The 23,718-nt window shown below is 39.2% G+C and overlaps 3 protein-coding genes across 9 annotated transcripts in view; 2 read left to right on the top strand and 1 right to left on the bottom strand.

Moving 5' to 3' along the window:
• LOC123766507 (probable methyltransferase-like protein 24) overlaps positions 1 to 6,350 on the top strand; it is an 11,589-nt gene extending 5,239 nt beyond the window's left edge. For all 4 annotated transcript variants that reach the window (XM_045755719.2, XM_045755718.2, XM_069308326.1 and 1 more), the window contains exons 3-9: positions 406 to 768; positions 1,210 to 1,408; positions 1,602 to 1,799; positions 1,997 to 2,122; positions 3,830 to 3,904; positions 4,655 to 4,780; positions 6,062 to 6,350. In XM_045755719.2, coding sequence (XP_045611675.2) covers positions 419 to 768; positions 1,210 to 1,408; positions 1,602 to 1,799; positions 1,997 to 2,122; positions 3,830 to 3,904; positions 4,655 to 4,780; positions 6,062 to 6,244 — 1,257 coding nt within the window. In that variant the 5' untranslated portion in view covers positions 406 to 418 and the 3' untranslated portion in view covers positions 6,245 to 6,350. The remainder of the gene's footprint in view (positions 1 to 405; positions 769 to 1,209; positions 1,409 to 1,601; positions 1,800 to 1,996; positions 2,123 to 3,829; positions 3,905 to 4,654; positions 4,781 to 6,061) is intronic.
• Positions 6,351 to 9,188: 2,838 nt separating this feature from the next.
• Positions 9,189 to 16,024, bottom strand: LOC123766505 (probable methyltransferase-like protein 24). The gene is made up of 7 exons (XM_045755714.2): positions 14,599 to 16,024; positions 13,909 to 14,104; positions 13,209 to 13,403; positions 12,297 to 12,422; positions 10,806 to 10,880; positions 10,258 to 10,365; positions 9,189 to 10,139 (listed from the first exon to the last, which is right to left on the bottom strand). The coding sequence occupies exons 1-7, from the start codon at positions 14,922 to 14,924 to the stop codon at positions 9,954 to 9,956; spliced, it is 1,212 nt and encodes a 403-aa protein (XP_045611670.2). The 5' UTR covers positions 14,925 to 16,024; the 3' UTR covers positions 9,189 to 9,953.
• A 5,256-nt stretch (positions 16,025 to 21,280) lies between these two features.
• The window catches only part of LOC123766504 (uncharacterized), a 61,833-nt gene continuing 59,395 nt past the window's right edge, over positions 21,281 to 23,718 (top strand). For 2 of the 4 annotated variants that reach the window (XM_045755711.2, XM_045755709.2), the window contains exon 1: positions 21,303 to 21,471. The gene's annotated coding sequence lies outside the window, so the exon portion shown is untranslated. Of the gene's footprint in view, positions 21,472 to 23,718 lie in introns of all 4 variants that reach the window. The other 2 variants (XM_045755710.2, XM_045755713.2) reach the window with 2 other exon arrangements.

The raw sequence follows: 23,718 nt of genomic DNA, 5'->3' as shown, positions 1-23,718 counted from the left end.
AGACTGCATAATAAGAACAGTGAATAGAAAAGATCGCCTATAAAGATTGCTTGCAAACAGTGTTTGTGGGGGATTAAACTCGGGACAAAACAAAAAAAAACACAACCAAAGAGGCTAGTATTCTCATACAAAAAATACTTTCAGAAATTGTTTAGCTGTTAGTGACTGAGAATTTATGAAACTGCGGAGCCGAAATTCATAATAATCCATGCGAATTGTTACAACTAACGATGTTGACCAGACCACACACTAAAAAGTGAAGGGACGACGACCTTTCGGTCCGTCCTGGACCATTCTCGAGTCGATTACAACCAACGATGTTGTGAATTTGCAAGATTCATTTTGTGCGACCTGTTTATTATTCTTTACGCCTTCAGTCCTCCTAAACTTCCAACATTTTTCCAGGTAACGAAGCAGCATGGTGATAAACCTTCCGAAGAGGCGCACCATAGAACACGTTTTAAGGAGCACAATGGCCGAGTACCCCTTAAGTCGGAGCACCAGGCGAGAGATGAGGCTATGGCTGACGGGAATATGTTTGGCCCTGTTGTTGTTGAGTCTCTGGACTGCCGGCAGCCTTCCCAGTCAGCCACCAGCGACGCGCGCACACTTAGTAAAGAGCCTAGACCTGCCTTTGGTGTTTCCAGTAATAGAGGAAAACCTGATACCCGGTAACATGTTGGTGGAAATCAGATCAAAGAAGACGCTAATGGAGGTAACGCCTCACTCTCCCTATTCTATTCGTGGACAGCTCGCCTATCTCCATCGGTTAGTCCTAGGCTACAATATATGTAATAGCATCCAATCCTTTCGAGGACATATACTCTTACATAAAAATTTATGAGTTTATGTTAATTAGGTATTTGAATTCAGACCTTTCGTCTGAAAGGATCAGTAAGGCTACATTTTAACCTTTAGAGTTTAGGAGTTATGTGAAGTCTCATATAAAGATACAACTTCATAATAGCAGATTCTTGGTAAATAATAAGAAATGTACTTCATTGTGTATTCACACTGATTGCTTTAAGTCGAATCGTCCATTCGTGATGGACGAAAGAAAGGCCCAAGGATTACCGCCTCTGTTGCTGTATAAATCACCCAGGTTCTGGTCAGAATGTTCGCAGATGGTGGCGAATTAACACAATTTTTGTGTTAATGGAAAATTGTGCAACTTTTACAAATAAATCTTTAATTCAGATTGTTCGACAGGTCCCCGCCACCGACTAGGCTACACTTCAATCCAGACGTCAGCCCATGGACACCGTGGGGACCAAAACTGGAGACCATTAGCGACTACTTCAGGTACCTACGAACTCCACAGACCTCCTGTCGCAAGCTGAAGAGATTGGGCGGCACATATAATTGTAAAAAAGGGCAAGGAGACGAGAACAACATGGATGGCCACAAGGTACAGTACATGGAAGTATGGACTTGAGAGGACTACTCTTACATATTCAGTTTTGTTGGATTTATAAGATTTTATAAGCTGAAGTGACGTGTAGAGTTAATATGTAGAACTTCAAGGTAACATAGAGCCATAAGATGCAAGGTTTGGTTGCAAAATCTATATTTTGACTAAAGACTGCCGTCTTCCACTACAGTACGTGTGTATGGACCCATCACTGGAGGTTGTTGGAGCCAAGGACGCTCGAGGTTGCCTCACTCTATCTTTTGGCACACAGATGGACACCAGCTTTGACAAAGCTGTCTCTGTCCTCCCCTGCGAAGTTCACATGTTCGACGTGCTCGACTTTGACCCGCCACTGGCCAAATTTAATGACAACGTTTATTTCCACGCTGTGGGTAACGTTTTATCATGAACCATTACTCACTGTTCTTTGTAGAATAAATATATGCGTCGTTTAAAAAATAGTGCTTATTTATAATATTTATCTCAAGAGTAAAGTTTTAAACAAAACAATTTAATTTTCCAGTTTTCCCAAGCTTTTATTGGGTAAAACGAGTACTAATGCGTCCCCTTATTGTCTCCATGCAGGAAGGATTGGCCAGAATGAAGTACAGCGTTCACTTCCACAACATCAACAAGACTGCTACTATGGACACACTCAAAGCCTACTTCTTCAAGAACAAACTGTATCCAAGACCAATACATATCCTCAAGGTAACTCTTGATTCATGACTTTTGGGTAACTCTAACGCGTCCTAAGACAACACATGATTGATATACGCCCCCAAGAGTACAATATGGCCTATAAACACTCACGGTTATCCCACGATTACAGTCACTCCTATGACAATGCTTCAGAAAACCTATACACCAAGATAACCACCTATTTTATATACCAAACTCAGTATTTTTTAATAACTGCATTACTTAAAATGTACATGATCTCCATAATATCTGATCTTGATGTTAACTTTATAATTTCGAATAATTGTTAAACTATTCCTTTGAATTGAACCTTACGCTGTCGTGTTGAACATCTTTGTTTTTCGGCAGCCACCGAAATTAGAAATTTCACTTTGGCAATTTAGAGGTTAAATTATGAAATAATTCTTCGGTGATTTGTAAATTGTGGAAAAATTTTGAACGATGGGAGGATGAAATACCTGGAGAGGGTTTCGGGAGTTATTTTACTTCCTGAACCCAACCTGGGAGCTACGCTCGACCCCCGAAATATTTTTGATAGGCTGCTAAAAGCAAGAGAATTATTAATTGATATAACGTTGACCACAGACAATGTAACCACTGTAGAAATTAGATGACTGGTGTAATTTCTAGTTTACTTAAGTAATTATTTAATAGCGCGTTATAAAAACTCATTCTGACAGTCTTATGGACTGTCAGAATGAGTTTTTATAACGTTTCTCTGACAATTTTGAGGTTATATTATGGAAACAAGAAACGACAATCCTTCTTGGGCACTTGCAAGTTCTACTCGAGCCACTTAGTAACATATCCTTATTGTTAACTTAATTAATTCTATTAGTATACACTGACCCGCAACTCAAATGTTCCCCGCATCTCAGATGTTATTGCATCTCTAACGACATAAGAACCTTATTCTGTCTATTAGTATACTTGACAGAATACTAATAGAATACTAATAGTGGTCTCCAGACACATTGTCTGGAGACCACTTTGTGCTGTCTGTATGTGTTTCTCTCGGATCTAGTTCTAATACAGTATATTCCAACTCATCCTCCTGTTTAGATAGTACTTTTTATAACTTTGGACAGTCATACATACATAAACGTAATGGACAATTAGATTAGTAGAATTTGGTACTATTCACTTTATAAGCCTGAAAAAATAAAGCTAAAAACTAAACAAATATTCCTAGCTTTACCACAAATATATATATGCTAAACTAGGCTTAGTTTAGCACATATATATATATATATGTACTATTGTAGGTCTCAGATAGGCCTACGAAGGTTAGGTTAAGCTCTCTTTGCAACATCAGATCAAATACTTTTCCGGTTTGTCAGAATTCAATAGTACAGATTTCGATTTTCTAACTGACTTTTATGTTAATGTACAATGGTCCTCATTGTTACTAAAAGTACTACCTAAACAGGGCCCCATTCTGTCCTTTTAGTTTCGTGGTTTCTCTTCTTACACGTCAAATTTCTTGTTTTTTTTAACTATAAGGATTAGGAATCCTAAGCTTAGTTTCTATATATTACATGCATCTTTAGGCTTTCTACTGAATTTCTAGAAAAGGGACTGGAAAACCTTATTGTTTCCAGTTTTGAGAGAATTTACAAACCGGTGTGTGAGTGACAGCCAAGGGTAAGTGACCACAAGGTTGAGTGACAGCCAGAGTGAATGACAGCTACTGATACTAAGGACACTCTCCCGTAGGTGGACATCGAGAACGGGGAGTGGGAAGCTTTCAAAGACATCGCCCAAGATCCTCTCTTCGACGCTGTCGGCCAGGTGGGTCTCTTCTCACGTTCTTCAATATTTGTCATTTCAAATAGTGATTCCTGTCGGTTTCTGCACGATCTCATTGGATTATTTTGTTAGGTTATATTTGGCTTGGTTAGGTAAATTAGTTTTTTTTTAAAGCTGATGGTCCATATCGACTGCCAGGATCATTAAGGCCGAAAGCTAGCTTAGTTTCAGACCATTGCGTCCACTTTGATCCCAGCAGATGTTGTGAGTAGAATTGATATTAGAATTAGATTAAAATAGGCTACACTTTTCCGTATGTTCGAGGATCATTCTTATGCCGGAGTAGTTTGTCGTTAGTCTTGGTTAGTCAACCAGTCAATAAGACTACTGCAATAACTTACTGACCAACCACCAAGTATATTACAGTCCGGGATATAATTCAGGTCTACCGTAAACTGAGCGTATATCCAAGAAGTATGTACTACACTGCTGCTTTGTGCCTCTTTCTCTTATCTCAAGAACCATACCATCTCTTCCTTTTATGCTTCACAACAGGGAAATAATCTAACAAATATCCTATGAACAAATCCACAAGGGCCGTGACGAGGGTTTGAACCTTGTAGATTTGTAAATTTGATGCATCATGCTATTGTGATGTCTGTGTGTAAATATCATATCTCTTATGTCTGTAATCCGCTTCCCTCCCTTGGCTGTGACATGCACTCTCTCCGCGTACCTGCGGCAGAGAAAGTGTAGCCCACTTCGCTAACCTGTGTCGTCTCCCTGCTGCAGCTGGCAATGGAAGTGCATGCAACGGAGCTGGTGGCCGGACCTGAAGGGAAGCCGCCTCCTAATGTGCCCCGGGAGAAGTGGCTGGGAGCGCTGCAGGAGCGCTACGATGTGCTCAGGATGATAGAGGTCAGTGGCTTTTGATAGTCAAGGAAGGTGTTTATCAGGAGAACGTGTTTAGCTAGTAGGGCTACGTAGCACTACAAGGGGATATCAGGATTGACAGGGAGCTGGGATGTGAGTTAAGGAACGACGCTCAGTCACTGGGATCGTCCGGATTGAACGGCAGTCCGGCGAGTAGATTGGTCCACGTGTATATAATCTTTATGATGAGTATATTGTGTGTGATAGTGGTACATGGCTGGTGTGTGTGTATATATATGCCTGCATGTATGTGGGGGGGGGGGGACCTGCTGCATGGGTGACAGCTTCTCCACCGTATCAACCTACCCTGGCTTTGCGCCCTAAAGAGGCCACTCCAGACCGATAACCAGAGCGCAACTCCATAGTCTCCTGAGACTAATGGATGCCTACTACTATGCATGCATATATATATATGTAATTATATATATATATATATATATATAATATATATATATATATATATATATAATATATATATATATATATATAATATATATATATATATATATATATATATATAATATATATATATATATATATAATATATATATATATATATATATATATATATATATATATATATATATATATATATATATATATATATATATATATATATAATATATCGTGAATTAGAACGGTTAAGTGGCACGTTCGTGCAAAACTACTATATACATAAGATTACATGCTAGCTTGAAGGATTATCTTGACATCAGTGTAACCAGTATCCTAAAGCTGCCAAGCTATTTAACAATGCTAGTTATACGCAATGTGATGTACTTTTAACGCACAGGATATAACGGTGTGGAGCAACTCTATTCCATAAGAGATTTCAAAGTATAGTTCAAGAGGAGGCTGTAAGTTCATCTAATATCCCCATCTCATAGGATGGGATAAATGAAATCGGGAGATGATATGAGATGCGAGTCTAGATGTAAACCTACGCTAGCAGACTTTAGAGAACGATAATATCTTGCAAGTGACCCGTGAACACTCGTGTTCAGGGGTAATAGGACCTGGTCAAGCGATTGGGTGGCTTAATCTCCATCAATCGTCAATCAATTGGACACATTGAACGGGAGACATCTCCCGTCACGCAGGGTGCAGTCGCATCTCCACAGATCTCCAGTATCAGCTCTTGATACTGGCAATGGCTCAAAAGGACCACCACTTACGGGCTATTCATGCCCGTGCCACCTGTTGGGTGGATTAATCTTTATCTGCTGCATGGGTGTCTTTATCTTTATCAGCATCTGTGTATTGCAGGCGCGAGGGTTCCGGAGAGCCCTGTACTGGGACAACGTGCAGGACGAGTTCTCCCTGCATGACGAGAAGGGCACCCGGTACGAGACGTCTGGCGAGGTCCTCTACGTCAACACAAACTGGTACAACACAACCTTCAAGCAATACCTTGTCAAAAATGGCTTCGCGTTACGCGAGTTAACATGAGGCCAGAAACCACGTTAGCAGAACCGTGGAATGTGCAATAATATACATTACTGTTAACATTTATGATTGATAAATTACTAATATGTAATATATCGACATGATTGAATTTTTTGTGAATCCTGTAGCACAGTAGTCCTCGTTCTAGGTTGGCAATCGAAGGACCGGGATTCTATCCCCTGGGAGGACAGAAACGGTTGGCTACGTCTCCTTTTAATCTGACGCCTCTGTTGTTGTTATAGATTCAGCTACTCGGAACATGTTCCAAGTAGCACGGGCTATGGTGAGCCCGTAAGATGCCTCTGTTTACCTAACATTAAAATAGGTACACGGGAGTGAGGCAGCAGTTGTGGGTTGCATCCTGAGAAAGGGCAGTAGTTGGCCTTGCCTGAGGACCTCGATGATTTTAAGAGAAAACATTATTATTTTATTATTAACATCTTTATTGACAAAATTAATTACAATTTTGCCTAGTCTGAGAATTTCGATTGTCTTATTAAAGCGAGGATAATGCTGGTATTCACTGTCACGCAGGACAGAGGGTCATACATAAGACAATAGGTCTAAACTGTAGGCGGAAGTACATACGAAGTAATACACTTAGACAAGTACTCCTCTACATGTATGTAAAATATGCTCTAAGTGTACAGCAACGGTGGCGCAGTGCTAACATACCAGCCCTTTGCGACCAATTTGACCTCGGTTCGAGTCCTTGCCGGGGGAGGATTGTCAGGATACCAATTCTTAACTGTTCGCCTCTGTTTGTCCAGCAGTAATAGAGTACCTGATTGTAAACCGATTGACGGTTCATGTTCCGAGGAAAACTAGTGTGTAAGGCTTTCTATGAGCCGTGGGATGGGGAAACGCTCCACCTGCTGACAGGTTGGTTAAGCTCTCTTCAAGTTGATCAAGTTGTCTGTTCCTGTGTAAAGTAAAGGACCTCAGGTGAGGCTGGTGGACGGCCGATGACCTTAGAGCAGAACATCAGTTACAGCCCCGCTCCTGTGCCAGGTAAGTTCATTACGGGCTCACCATAGCCCGTGCTATTTTGGAACTTTTGTTCTAAGTAGCTGAATCTAAAACAACAACAACTTAGAGCAGAGTCACGTATCAGGGACATGTATACACTGTGAGTTGTACACTGCTTCTCGGTGTATATACACCTATAGTTTACTTTTGCCCTGGACTGTATTCAGGACTACAGTATACCTGGTGGTTGGTCAGTAAACTCTTGTGTGGCTTTAATAAACACGCAGCGCGGTTGATTTTCAAATCCAAATTTGTATTCAAAAGAATGTGTACAAAAGGACATTAGGAGTAATGTACTATTGTAGGCGACAGGAATTAAACTAATGAAGCCTCTTACGCAAAGCGTTTCGAGCAAAACAAAATATTTTGTGGAAAACAAAAATCATTTAAAAATGTGAAGGGTAAGCACTTACTACAGCGTGCACATATCAGTGTACATATGCGTGACTCCTCTCTAAGGCCACCGGCGTCACATAAAGGTAGGTAGGTGTGTGTGTGTGTGTGTGTTTTACAAAGGAACAAACGATCATTATTTATGGGAGAAAAATCTCAGTTTCTAACAATTCGATTTCTTTTTAACAATCGCTCATAATCTGCTGCATTGAAACTACGCCTCGATTGGATTGCAACTATGTGCCAATTTGCACGGTCAAAATTTATGGTGTCAAGAAAATACATACAAGCTATGGAACCGCCTACCCGCCGAAGCGCCAATACCAATAATGTTGCAATCTACAGGATATATAAGGGACCTTTTGACAAGCCATTGGCGTCCTGTCCTCGTTGAGGCCACTAGTGAGATAATGGCCCCTCAGGTAAATTCAGGTCTAATGCCACACGTGACTGGCAGCCGTATCAACAAAGAGTGATGGATTGTTTGCTTAATCTTATATAAAATACATATAATGAGAACATTTGTATAAATGAGCAAGATATCAAAATTCAGCTCATTATGCTTGCCCTTCCCTGCGATGCAATTAATACAATATTATTAATTGAAGCTTTATTTGGTCCTAATTAATTCTGCATCAGATTATCATCTGATGTTGCAGGAGGCCTCATAGGTGTAAATGTATACACATCAATACATATGCACAATACCACATTTTTGTGCAATAATTGCGGGGGTTCGGTAGTCAATAACTATTTTTTTATATAATTATTACTTTGTATACACAGAGTTGCATACAAATTTGCTGACCCCTACCTGTGTTGCCGTTTTGACCTCATGCATAACATTTAAATTAAGTCAACTAACATTGAAACAAATATTCTTGTTAAATCACATTCCTCGTCGAATATGTTCATATGGCCACTGGTCTACTAGCTTACAAAACAAATCACAAATATGACAATGTAACTCGGTATAAATTAATAACCTCGTTTTGTATTGTGTGCATTACAGGCACGTTCAACTGGTCTAATGGTGTCAAATATTATACATTAGACACCCACAACCTCGCTTGTCTAGGCTGGGTGACATAAGTCACTTATACTTTGATTTTGTTCATTTATAATGTACCCCATACCCATCCTGTGAGAGATAGTGGACCCTATACCTATCCTGTGAGAGGTAGTAAACCCTGTACCCATCCGGTGAGTGGTAGTGGACCCCATACCGATCCTGTAGGCACCAGTAAATTCAATACCCATCTTATACACGACAGGAGACCCCATAACCATCCTGTGGGCGATAGTGCTCCCTATACTCATCCTGTGAGTGGTAGTTGATTGTGCTCCCCATACTCATCCTGTGAGTGGTAGTTGATTGTGCACCCCATACTCATCCTGTGAGTGGTAGTTCATTGTGCACCCCATATTAATTTCCTGAGCGGAAGCGTAAAAAAAGAATTATATATATAGCACAAAGTCGTAATTTAGATCCCAGTGGATGTTATTTGACATTGATTTTTACAACTGATTTTTTAAATACTTTATTAAATGCTTGTTTTGTTCATTTATGGGTTAGTTTACACAAATTTGCAGTAATTTACCTACCAGAAATTCTCAAAAATAACGTAACATGAAATATCTGTAATTACACACTGTATACTTAAAAATTAGATTTTGAAGTTACGTTTATCAATTATTTTAAAATCATTACAGGTGTCAAACTCAGAACAAGAAATTATTTCCGTAACAACTTGAGCAAATTGTTACAATAATGGTTGAACTAAACAGGTGCACAGCCGTCTAAATCAAGCTTAAAGTCAAATCAGCCTAAATGAATCTTTAACAGTAAACTTTAAGTCAAATTTTGGATTAGAGTAACATTTAGTTTTCAATTTAAAATGTGATATGTATTGGGAAACAAAAAGTGTAGTTTACCATTAGAGCAGAGGCAAATTTTGCCACATTTTACACTAAAAAAAAAGTATGAAGATGAAAATACAATTTAAAGGAATAATATAAACTAATGATTCATTGCATTAAAAAAAACTGGAATAACTCTGCCTAGTACTTCTAACTATGGGATCAATATAAAACGTCTCCTGTGAATTATAAGGGAACAACAGCACATTTGGGAGGATTGAGCGTTAGGCTGTATTTTTCCACTATAGCTTTAACATATTTCTATCAAGGTTTTCATATCATCTTTGGTGGGTGCGAGTAGAACTAGATGATCATCATAACAGAACGCATATAATTTTATACTCGGCTTGTACTGAAGGGCGAGGCGATATTATGTTCCCCGGAATGGGAACCCGAAGGAGGCTGCCAGGTGTTGCTTGAAGGTGGCGTTGTACCAGTTGGTGTTGACGTAGAGCAGCTCGCCTGCCGTCTCGTACCGGGTGCCGGTGACGTTGTCATACAACGGACTTACTCCAAAGTCGTTCTCCAAATACAGCACTCTGCGGAATCCCCGAGCCTGTAACACACGCATACACACCCCCTTGTATTAGGACATCCTGGTCAGTCCAACGGCACCTGTGTTCATGGATACAAACAAACTTGGCAGGGATCGTCTAGATTCTAGGCACACTGACCTCTATCATCCGCAAGACGTCGTAGCGTTCCTGCAGCAGTCGGAGCTTGTCCTCTATGGGAGCCTCATTCAGCTCCCCCACGACCATGGCGTGTACCTCCAGCGCTACCTGCGGTATTACGGGTTTGTTTGAGTGTGTGTGTGTGTTTACTATTTGTCTGCAGAATCAAGCTATTAGCTCTTGGGTTAGCCAGTAACATTCTAACTGAGAATCAGTTCTAAACTGGTCAAATTAGAACATTATTAATAAACACATAGACTACAGTAACACTAAATATGACAACACCGAGAAATATTAGGATAAAGTCAAAATAAAACAATATATATAACGAACAATGCATAAACCAGGACGAATAATAGGCACAGTAGAGACACGAGTGCAAATGAGAATGAAGATTAGACAGAAGTAAGATTTGATTTCTTGAGAAGATAAGACGGGGGTAGATAATGGATATCGTAACGTCTTAAGATACACATAATGAGTGCACGTGTTCCAGAGTTAGAGATAATGGGTACAGCAGAGACAGGTTGGAGTAAAGGGAGACCCACCTGGCCAACCACGTCGAAGATTGGGTCTTTGGCGATATTTTTGAAGGCTTCCCACTCGTCGTTCTCGATGTCCACCTGCAAGAGAGGGTCCTCAGTATTACCCCTGGCTGTCACTCACCCTGGCTGTCTGTATCTATTAATTGAATGGTGATATTCTGATTTTTATGCCCCTATTGCTTCGCCTGATATTCAGCAGCTAGCCATCTCTGGGGTATTCAGCCATCTCTGAGGCAGCCAGCCATTTCTGAAGCATTAAGCCTCTTTTCATAGGACACACCAACAAATTAATCTGCTTCGGAAATTCTATAACATGACCGTTTCAAACAAACATCTAATCCGGTTCATTCTGAGAGAGACATACTTTACTCCAGCCCAAATCATCACGAACATGACAAATTTGTAAACAAAAAAATGTCAGTTGAGATTATGCTGATATTCATTATACTGAACATTCGTTCAGGCAACAGCAATTGTTAGAATATGAATATTGTCAAGTTCAGTAAACACATTTAGGTCAGGATGAGTTTGTTTACGGTACTGTAGGCGCTTACTAGAGAGAACGCTGCCATCACCAGTAGGAGCAACTTTAGGGGTGACTGAAGGAGAGGTGGTCACACAGGTTGTTACTATCATTTGCAGTCTAATTCCCTCTTAATATTTTAATTTAGATCCTTGACAAGGATAAAATAACCAATATGAGATATTTCCCTCTTGTTCTATACCAGAAAGCTGAGGCCAATATTAAATTCAGAACTGATAATAGGATTATTTTTAGGTCCTAAGCTTCAACGTGCGGATTGAGTAAATTTGAGAATGCATCTTATCATAACAAATTGACTAAAACCATCCCAACCACCATTAGATTATACCGTAATATTCCTGTTAGTGCATCGCCGAGAAACTCTACCCAGACGATGAATCACAATAACGTGGCTGAAGATATGATGACCAAACCGTACATCAGATGATAAGGAAACGACGACGTTTCGGTCCATCCTGGACCATTATCAAGGCACATACGACTTAATAATGGCCCACGACGGCCGAAACGTTGTCGTTTCTTCATCCTCTGGCGTATAAATGGTCATCTCCTCTACACAGTTGCTGTGACATGTGAAACCACAATATATATTATATACATACAGCCCAGCCTCCTGTTTAGGTAGTATTTATAGTAATCATGAGGACCATCGTTCATATAATGACGTAAAAAGGCAATTACAGAGTAGAAATCAGTACTACTGAGTTTGGACAAGCCGGAATATATAAATATATAATATATATTTGGATATATAAAATGCTAAACTAGGCCTAGGAATATTTAAGTTTGGTTTTCATTTTTTTTCGGACTATAAAGTGAATAGTACCAAATTCTACTATCTAATGGAAGATAATCTACTATATTACGTCTATGAATATACTATAGTCCACATAGTTGCATAAAGTGCTATCTAAACAGGAGGATGGGTTGATATGCATGTTATAAGTTACCTTAAGGATATGTATAGGTCGTGGGAAGAGGTTGTTCTTCAGGATATGACCCTTAAGTGTATCCAAGTTGTACGTCAAATTCACGTTCTTGTAATACAATGCCACGTTCTTTCCAGAGAGTCCCTCCTGCAGGTACAACATCGATTTAGTTGAAGCAGCATTAGCCATGTGCCGATGTAGTTATACAACAACAGCACACACACACATATATACACACACACAGTTGAGTTGAATTGTCAGTTGAGAGGCAGGACCAAAGAGCCAGAGCTCAACCCCCGCAAGCACAACTAGGTGAGTACAACTAGGCGAATACACACACACACTCTCATTTCAACACAAGTATATGAACACATACACACGCTCAAATAACGCACATTGTCAGAGTATGTATCTCTGGATTGCCAGAGGACATAGATAAAGTCGACCAAGAGACTTCTATATAAACATTAAGATAAAACAGACATACTGGAGGGTGCTGGGTCGAGTCAGAGAGTACCTCTCTGGCAGGAAGGGGGTGCATTCAAATCAATGTTTATGAATGTTAAATTGATTATAATTATTTTTTTAAACACGTGAGGATAGTTAAAATATGCAGTATGATCTAGATATGTCCTCCAGGGATGATTGGAGAAAGGGCTCTGGAGGTGAGGCATGATCCTGCAGAAACTACTAAATGGAGTCAAATCAAACGCATGCAAAAAGTTATGTAGCTTCACAATATCAATACTTTCATTATTTACCCAACTGTGCCGTTCGACAATCGAATGGCACAGTGGATAATAGGATCGCACAGTGTCGTTCGATCCCTATCAAAATAAACACCATTACATATAAACATGATTAAATTACAACGAATATTGGTAATGCAAATGTGTATGTGTCGAGGGTGTCAGCCAAGGAAGAGCAACCCACCGTATGAAAGAATGCGCTGTCAACAATCTTAGCCAACTCCGGATCGTAGTTGATAACGTCGAACATGTGCACTTCGCACGGAAGTAAAGTTGCGGATTCGTCAAACGAAGTGTCGCCCATGATGCCGAAGGAGAGCGCAAGGCAGGATGAGTTCCGGCCTCCAATGATCTCCAAGCGGGGGTCCGCGCACACAAACTGCCGGTGAAATAATAATAATAATATGCGGCTGACAATGTCTTGGTAGTAGCCTCGCGCCTCCTCATAGCCTGAGTGGATTTTCTTAATAATAGTAATAATAATAATATAAAAAATACGTGATTACAGCACAGTACAAGTATTCGTATTTGGTATAATTCGGGGAATATGAAACGAAGGGTTCATCATACAGTTAACAAAGTTATACGTTATATAATATATACTGAGAGGTGTCTTCAACTCTGGTGTGTTTACATTAAAGTTTCCTTAACGGCTAAAGTATATTTCCTGGTTTGATAGGCCTAAAGCCCAACATCAAACCAGACGAAGTACGTGAATATCACAAAATATGTGGCAGGCATTTGTATTCACGATAATCAATCTTTATTGATGAAACTTTATACTTTTATACAAATCATTACACATAAAGAAAAAGTAGCTTTACAGTGAAAAAAATAATAAACTCAAATTATATGAAACAGGTCAACTGAGTGACGTTGCTCACCTTGTAGCCGTCAAAGTGGAATTTATAGTCTAGACTTGCTATGCAGTATTCACCGCCAAGCCTCAACAACTTTGGGCAGGAGGTCTGAGGAGTGTTGAGATATCTGAAGTAGTCGCTAATACTCTCGAGTTTTGGACCCCATGGTGTCCAGTCAGCCTCTTCCTTGAGCAGTTCTGCGTCGATCGAAGGCAGAAGTCTGCTAGCATAATAGAACATAAAAGAATCAAAGAAATACTCAATGAAATAACAATAGCATGAAATATATATGAGAAAGTCTTTGGATCAGGGTGGCGGACTCTACGTTTTGGAACATTTTAAGTATATTGTGGTCCATTGGTAAGGCGTGTGTCTTGGGTGATCCGAAACCTAAAGAAACAATGGCAAGATAGCAAACACAAATGAGTCAGAGACATGTCAGAAAAAAATGGTCATTGCTAACGCAATATAGAATTTCAAATGTCAACATTATTAGTAAAATATGGAAACTGAGTCAATGCATTAACCGAGATATGTTCGGAAGGCGACGCTAGGATGATGATGTTTTTAGCTTCAGCTACACGGAACAAAAAGTTCCAAGTAGCACGGGAAATGATGAGCTCGTAGTGGACTTACCTGGCAACAGGAGATGTGCGCAAGGCTAGGAGCCAATGATACGCATACAAGCACAATTCGGGAAGTAGAAGCACTGACCTGTGGAGGTATGTCAGAGACTTGAGGGAAGGACTGGCGGGGTGGGCTGTCACAGAGTAAAGCCTCTTCCTCGTTGATGTTACAGCCACCTTGTTGTCGCTCACAAACTCTTCTTCCACCACAGGAAATACTATGTATGGAAGGTATTCGCTTGAGTACTTGGCCTCCAGCAGATGTGCACGTGTGCTTAAGTGTAAATATTTGTGTTCTCGAGGTTTAGAAGTGAGGTAGCGAGAGTGCAAGAGGCCCAACGGCAGCAGTACGCACGCCACCTTCACCCACAGCCTCGCGGGCTTCACAAATCTTCTGGTAGCAAACTTCATCATGGTGCTCTAGGTATTTTAAGAACAGTATTTGCACTGCTGGAACGTTATTACACCTCAGGGTGGCAAATTAACAAACTTTCCTCGAAATTAAATAATTATTGACATTAAATGTAAAAATAATAACATGCATTGTTATTAATATAAGAAATGTACCATTACTGTAATTTTCAAGTGAATTTTCTTACATTACGTAAGTCGCTTTCTGCACGACAACGTTTAATGTTACATTGTTATACATAGCTGCTGTGCAATCATCGATTCTCTTACAAGCAATCATGAATTAAATATAAGATGTGCAATACACATTTGAATGATTAATGTCAAACAGCACCCACTGGGGTTATATTCGCACTTTTTCTGCACTGTAATCAGCTTGCGCTACTGATCGCAGAATGAGTCTGGGAGCAGCACAAAAATCGCGCCGCTAGCAACAAAACTGAAATCCTAGTGCACATAGTTACAAAATTTTGTAACATGTGGTCGAAAGTACCAATATAACAGTAATGGAACCCCAATAAGCTACCTTTTTGTACTATTTTTACAGTCTGGAAAAAAAGGCTAAAACCAAACATAAATATTCCTAGACCCTAGTATAACACATAAATGTTCTATATTAGGCCTTAAGTCTAGGATGGATAGATTAGGTATTCAGTAATACAGCACTACTTTCTGGTGTTCCATCACGTATTTATACTTTCGGCCACATAGTTACTATAACTTAAGCACTTTCCTTTTAGGATAGGCTGCGGAATAAGATCATATATGTAATTATCACTAGACATATATAATAAAACATTCAGCCACAAGAATCCTAACTACCCTGCACCTTACGTCATTCTTTGGTACAGTAATTATAAACGATCAGCGAAGAGACGTAGCCTATATACGTGTTAGTATGCAGGAGTAAAGTGATGCACTGGGGGGCGAGGACGAATGAGAGAGGACCAGGAAACTGTTGAATCTTAGCAAGGTTTGATGTTTACGTGGCAATTGTGGCAGAACTTTCCTCCTTAATGTCTAGCCCGATGTCGGCGTGAGGGAGGCTTGGTAGGTGGCTGCTAGAGTGTGATGCTCTATGCTGGGATGGAATTTCATCAGTTATTTTTGAGCCTTGTGCTCCTGCAGCCTCCTTTAATAATTTTGTTTTCTCTTCATTTCCTCTCTGTGTCTACTTTCTGGATGAATCTTCCTGACGACTTGGTTCCGGTCTCGAATATTCTTTTGTTTGACTTCTTATGTTGTGATGGAGGGTGAGATATAAGGTAACTGTCCCATGTGCATATCCAAGATGCACACATGGGACAGCCCAGTATTGTGGAGCTCCATGTTCTCTTAAATGTGGCTCCATGGTGGGTACGGGGTTTATTCGTGGATGAAATTTTGTTTGTGTTCATTTTATGTAGATATCAGACCCTCTTTCCCCCTTCTAAGACTTGGGATGGGTGAACAGCCCCCCCCCCCCCCCCCCCGAGTTGGACCGTTATGGAAGGTGGGGTCTGTAGCCCTAGCTACGTTCGTCGATACCCGGCTGCGTCTCTGAATATCTCTACTGACTCTCCCCGCCTCGCTTACTTATTACTTAGCAACAAGGCCCCGCTACGTGGCCTAAGTATTATGATATGATCTTTGCCCCCGACGACCATACCCGTCCTAATGATGCACATATTCATAGACACTTAGTTAACTCTGTGGATTTCCAGGTTACTTTTAACCCCGCTCGGACTGGCACGTTTAGTTGCAGCCATTTCTCAAAAGGCGGCCGCTCGCCTTGCCTACTTTGTTCTGCCTTGCTGAGTCCCCAATTCAGGTGTCCAAAAACACCCTGTTGAACGCCAGCACTGGCACTGTTGTTCTGTAACACGTTGCAACAGGCGATCGTAACCACTGCCATGTGGATATTAAATATATCCTCGAGGCCTAGGGGCTTCTCCATCCTCTAGAATTGATTCCTTCATTCGTCCCCCTCGTCGGGGAACGAGTGAGGCAATACATTTTCCCTTAAAGCGATAATCTGAATTATTGTTTCAAATGTAGGTACATCTATGAGCATTTCCTCCATTCATAGCATGACGTATATAATCACCATTTCGCAAATCCTAAATAATTTACTTTCAGTGCATCATTAATATCTTTTTCATGCGTTTGACGGCATCATAAAAGCTGACAATTGGACTACAGATGTCTTTCATAGCATTTCACATGAATCTATATTTTTATATATAGTTTAGAGATGTTCCAACTAGCATATCTTTCGCTTCAGAGAACGGTTGTGCTCGATGGAGTCCAAGAAATGTGTAAGTACTTCATTCATAATGATGTACTGCCATAAATCTTAGCGAAGTATCCAAACTTTGCTTACTGTAGGTAATGCATGCACATGACTGTAAAGCTGCCGCCCAGTTGGGTGGGTGTGGAGCACATGACTGTAAAGCTGCCGCCCAGTCGGGTGGGTGTGGAGCACATGACTGTAAAGCTGCCGCCCAGTTGGGTGGGTGTGGAGCACATGACTGTAAAGCTGCCGCCCAGTTGGGTGGGTGTGGAGCACATGACTGTAAAACTGCCGCCCAGTTGGGTGGGTGTAGAGCACATGACTGTAAAACTGCCGCCCAGTTGGGTGGGTGTGGAGCACATGACTAAAACTGCCGCCCAGTTGGGTGGGTGTGGAGCACATGACTGTAAAACTGCCGCCCAGTTGGGTGGGTGTGGAGCACATGACTGTAAAACTGCCGCCCAGTTGGGTGGGTGTGGAGCAAGACTAGTAACTGTGTGACTCACCATAGATTTAAAGTGCCTTGTATAGTGACTGTTGTGAGCCTCTTGTTGAATCACTTGATTGAAAATGATTATTGATATGTATATGTATGTACATGTGCATACAATATTAACAATTGTTTAGCTTCACAAGACTGTCACTTTCTTAGCTAAACGAACTATGGAGTTCAGTTCCTGAACCCATTATGTACCTCTGTAACCCTTTCCACCACCGCCCACGGGATAGGTATGTGATGCATAATAAAGAAATGAATAATAAATGTGCTCAGTTCAACGTCTCTCGCAAATCTTAGTCATTTTTACAACCTATCAAAAAATAATGATTGTCCCGGTACCTAATAAATAACGTGGCTGGAATGGACAAAATACAGTATGTACATTTCCTTTAAAAAAAAGTCGAAGTGTTTGTACTATTGGTTACTTGATTACCTAAATGAACTGTTTGGGGGGTTCAGTTCCTGAGCCCATTATATAACTTTGTACACTTTTCCTCTACCACTCGCGGAATGGATCTCGGGTGCATAATAGCTAAACATCAACATCACAACAAAGCTAAAAATGTTTTAAACTAACCGCGAGAGAGCCCTGTCTTGCCATATAATTGCCAGATACCACAAAAAGATATATTATCATCTTCAATGTTTCTTCGCCGGTGCTTCCCATGGGCTTTGTTGAATCTAACAATGAATTCCTGTCATGCGCTGCAAAGAGAGTCATGAACACCAGCACAGTAGTATCCCTGGCTACGCTACAACGCTAGGGAGGTGGTAGTGGGTGTCGAAGGTGTGTATATATCATGTGGGAGGAGTCGGCCGGCCGCTTCGCCAATGGTGGACCTCCACGCTGGCACCCTGCTACTCTCGCACACTCCCGTCTCACTCTCAACTAATGTTTACATACTTTGTGGCGTGGTTACGCGTTTCTTAAGACACAGAGTACTCTTAGAGACACGTGCGTCTTATAACGAAGAAGTATGTGGGTCATTAACAAGGATTTCTTAGAGTGTGGAGGGGGAGGAATGTTTGTGAATCTATGGTGCGTTGGGAAATACATCGTGACGTCATTTTGACGTGATCGTGTACGTTACCATAGCAACTACCTGTGTTGGGGGATGAGGATGTGAGTCATAGTCATACTATGACTCTCAGGTGTCAGGTATTCACTGTAAACGTTTAAGTAACAATCCTAACATCTGGTTACTTGAGAAACTACATTATATTAAAGAATAACGAAAGTAAGATTCATATCAATGAATAAAAACCTGCTGAGAGCAAAAGAAGACTGAACACTAAGAATTGCATCATTTAGGGAATTCCCCTTTTACATAGGAAGTCCACGTTCCAGGGTAAATACTCCAACGTTTTATGCATACACACACTATATATATATATATATATATATATATATATATATATATATATATATATATATATATATATATATATATATATATATATATATATATGTCGTACCTAGTAGCCAGAACTCACTTCTCAGCCTACTATGCAAGGCCCGATTTGCCTAATAAGCCAAGTTTTCATGAATTAATGTGTTTTCGACTACCTAACCTAACCTAACCTAACTTTTTCTGCTACCTAACCTAACATATAGAGATAGGTTAGGTTAGGTTAGGTAGGGTTGGTTAGGTTCGGTCATATATCTACGTTAATTTTAACTCCAATAAAAAAAATTGACTTCATACATAATGAAATGGGTAGCTTTATCATTTCATAAGAAAAAAATTAGAGAAAATATATTAATTCAGGAAAACTTGGCTTATTAGGCAAATCGGGCCTTGCATAGTAGGCTGAGAAGTGCGTTCTGGCTACTAGGTACGACATATATATATATATATATATATATATATATATATATATATATATATATATATATATATATATATATATATATATATATATATATATATATATTTAGGGGTACCACCACTGGTTAAATTAAAGGGACCCACATCCTCGAAGAATAAAATAAATAGTGTTCAGAGAAGACCTTGTGGATTCTCACTGAATACTTTAATCTTTTCCTCTCCTACCACCCCTATTATTACTTAGTATAGTATATGTGTGTTCTAAATTAAGGCTAAGATGGTCTAGGATGTCATTGGTTGAAAAAGTCTTCAGTGAAGCAGGGAAAGCATACATTGATTTCAGATTTGAATCATCATTATGTCAATAATAGGTCTAAAACAGGGTAGCTTAGGTTGCATGGTTATTGTTCCAGTTTTAAGGATGCAGTTTGGAGTACCACCTACCATTGTTGCACAATCATCCAGTATATTGCAATAAGCAGTACTATCACCTTTAAAGGATGGGTGTGAATTAAAACCCATCCTCCAAAAGTTATAATATACATATTGCAACTGCAAGAAACGCTTCGAAGGTTTTTTGTTTTCTTGAGTAGACATAGATCCGAATTTTTAGGATTAATCGAGATTGAAATAGACATAATGCAAGAAAAGAATAAGTTGCATCATGCAAATATTTCCCACGCGACCTGACTCATTGTCTCGTGATATGACCAGTATACGTGTAGGTTGGTGATGGGAGAACGGTATAGGTTGGGTCTTTACTCCCACTACTACCTTACAAATAATAATAATAATAATAATAATAATAATAATAATAATAATAATATCACATGGAAAATAATATACCACTAATAAATAATAATAATAGAATGTATATTTATTATTCAATATACATTTGCCCGAGAGATGGCACCCTTTTATTATACTATATAGAATAATACTGTAATAATAGGAGTACTTTATATATATATATATATATATATATATATATATATATATATATATATATATATATATATATATATATATATATATATATATATATATATATATGGGTTCAGTTCCTTAACTCGTATGTTTCTCTGTAGCACTTTCCACCACTGCCCACAGGATGGGAATGGGATGCATAATAAATGACTAACTACTAATAACAATTGTACCCATTAGGTTTACAATAATTGATGGTTCACTTCTTTATATGAGTATGTACATTATTAGTAAAATAATTATCTTTAAAAGGAACAAACAAAATCATTGCTGGTCAAGAAAATTATATATAATCGGTCTCCATAGTGCTTACAAGAAATAATTTATTTGTAACACCATGAAGAGTATTAAAGGAATAATATTAGATCCTTAAAGCTTAATACGCAAAATATGCAGGTATTTCAGACGTAAGATAGTCATGGAGACGGTAAACCCTTCATGCAAACTGCACAACCATCAAGAAGAAAAAGAAGAAGAGAAGATAGTATTCCGTCTAAAAGTCTAAATGAATCACAGTGGCGCAAGCCGTCGACGTGGAGGTCTGAGCTGGGATACCTCCAGAACGCAGGCGCGGGGTTGCGCCTTATCTTAATCTTCAAACCCTCTTTTTTAAATACTGAAATCCTTCAAACAAGCACAAAATCATTATATATAAAGAAAGACAATTAACAGTTAGTGTTAACTTGAAGAGCGAGTGCCGAGACAAGGCTCATGACGTCTAAAATTAGCATTGGAACGGACGTTTGTTTACAAGCGCCGCGTTGGCAGTGTGGTGACGCAAGCCAAGCCAGTGTTTACAGCGGGGAGGTGGGATACGCCTCAGTCTCTCTTCCTGCCGCCTCTGGACGTGTACTAGTGTTTTACGCTCTATCATGTGCACTCGGCGTTCCGTGTTCAGTGTAAAACGGTACTAATAGTCATATCAGTTGAAACAGATATATAAAAGAAGAATTGTCACTTCAGGTGCGATATTAAATGTTATTTTTTTAAGAGGATAATCATCTACATGGTTTTAGAACAATGGATTGGTTGAAAGACAAATGTTTAATTATTTAACTAAGTGAGCAGCGAAGCAAGATTACATAGAAACGAGATATTCACATGAATGACATTTGTAAAGTTGAATTGGTTTATTAAGAACTTCCTGGCTATCCTATGACTGCTCACAAGATGGGTATGGGTTGCATAAGAAATGAGCTAAACTTAAAAAAAACAGTTTAGTGGCAGAAAAATTACTCATATGATAGGTTTAGATATTACTGATCATAATGATCTTTATTATAGATAATTTACTATGGTAAAAGTTACATATAAATTTCAATTGAACCATCTCGCCACGAATGTAACTTAGCTAAATGATCATTGCAGGACCCACTACTTGAACCCATTGAAACAAATCATTATAATTTAATATAACAATATTATTCTCATTTAACAACACATTATTCTCATTTAATATATATAACACATTATTCTTATTTAACATATATAACATTATTCTCAGTTAGCATATAGCAATACATTATTCTTAATTAACATATAGCAACACATTATTCATATTAACATATAATACATTATTCATATTTAACATGTAGCAACACATTTATATTAACATATAACAACAAATTATTCATATTAACACATAGCAGCACATTATTCACAATGTGAATAATGTGCTTGCTATAATTACTTGAATAATATTAAAGTAATGGCTCTTATTCTAGGATGACATATTCAAGTGTGCATGATGGTGTTATTGAACAATATATATCGCTTATATATCGAACTGCATTTTTTTGTATATTTGACAAACTATAAAATATGTATGTTGTTTAGTTTGAGTGTTGGGCTTAAGGCCTATCAACCACTGGAGGGACATTAAGGTCACTGCAGTTGCTTATCGAGCAACCAGCAAGTATATTTAAGTCCTGAATATTGGCCAAGACCAAAGCTTACTCGTAATGCATAGACACCGATAGATATGGAACACCTCTTGGACACAAGGATATACATTGAAAGTTTACTTTTGCTCTGAACTATGTTCAGGACTAAATTATACTTGCTGATTGGTCAGTAAGCATGTGTGTACTTAATAACCCTCCAGTTGTTGATAAATCTTAAGCCTAATCAAACCAAGCCTCTCGGTGTATGGAATTGTTAGCACTAACAAGTCACGATACAGTACATTATATTTATAACTACATATATTTATAATCATATATATATATTTATAACAATTCTATTCATAACAATAACTTGTAAAATAGGAGTCCTTTGTTGTTATAACAACCGATTTTAATTTTGTGGTTATTTGTTACGTTAACAAGTAAATACTGACAGTTTTACATTACGTTATGAATTGGACAAGTCAGTTTTGAAAAAATCATTTGTTCTAATGATTTTATAGAACTGGATTTATTAGCTGCTTTCATATCCCCTTTTTTCGTTTTCTCAATTTAATTGAGTTCTCTTTGTTTTCCTTTTTTGAGGGACGTGTCTGGGCCTAGTCACTCGTCACTTGTGCAACAATTATTATTTTTTTTATTAACACATTTAGGTACATGTGCATTTGTGTAGCAACCCTTGTGTAGGGAGTAGTGTATTTGTGTAGGGAGCCGGTCGGCCGAGCGGACAGCACGCTGGACTTGTGATCCTGTGGTCCTGGGTTCGATCCCAGGCGCCGGCGAGAAACAATGGGCAAAGTTTCTTTCACCCTATGCCCCTGTTACCTAGCAGTAAAATAGGTACCTGGGTGTTAGTCAGCTGTCACGGGCTGCTTCCTGGGGGTGGAGGCCTGGTCGAGGACCGGGCCGCGGGGACACTAAAGCCCCGAAATCATCTCAAGATAACCTCAAGATAACCCTAGACTATATGAAGGGAAGTACAGTGTGTCAAAGAACTAGCTACGTGATGCTAAAATCCCCATCACACAGGATGGTTATAGTCATACACAGGCATGTGATCAGTAGTCTGCACTGGCAGGCTCTGGGTGCATTATGAGGATATCATCATGAACACAAGAGTGAATAAGATAGCAGTGATACTAAGTCCCCATTTCGCTGGATGGTCATACAGGGCCATCTGTGGAATAATGATGAATTTTGGCTCGGAATCAGTATATTCCCATTTACTAAACTGCCTTCTGCAGCTGTTGCAAAACCCTTTATATTCTAGTTTTTTTTACGACATATCTGAATTCCATTTAGTTCA

Source organism: Procambarus clarkii, chromosome 62 (assembly GCF_040958095.1).
Source record: "Procambarus clarkii isolate CNS0578487 chromosome 62, FALCON_Pclarkii_2.0, whole genome shotgun sequence".
In the NCBI taxonomy this organism is placed as follows: domain Eukaryota; kingdom Metazoa; phylum Arthropoda; class Malacostraca; order Decapoda; family Cambaridae; genus Procambarus; species Procambarus clarkii.
Note: the sequence above shows the minus strand (reverse complement) of the source record. Positions and strands in the feature narration are given on the sequence as shown.

What these genes read in the sequence shown, in the direction of transcription:
- LOC123766505 (XM_045755714.2), bottom strand. Translation starts at nt 14,924, where the DNA reads ATGATGAAGTTTGCTACCAGAAGATTTGTGAAGCCCGCGAGGCTGTGG. An exon ending in TCTCTGACATACCTCCACAG is followed by an intron (nt 14,105 to 14,598) that starts GTCAGTGCTTCT and finishes TTATGCTAGCAG; the next exon opens with ACTTCTGCCTTCGATCGACG. An exon ending in GACCTATACATATCCTTAAG is followed by an intron (nt 10,881 to 12,296) that starts GTAACTTATAAC and finishes CCTCTCTTGCAG; the next exon opens with GTGGACATCGAGAACGACGA.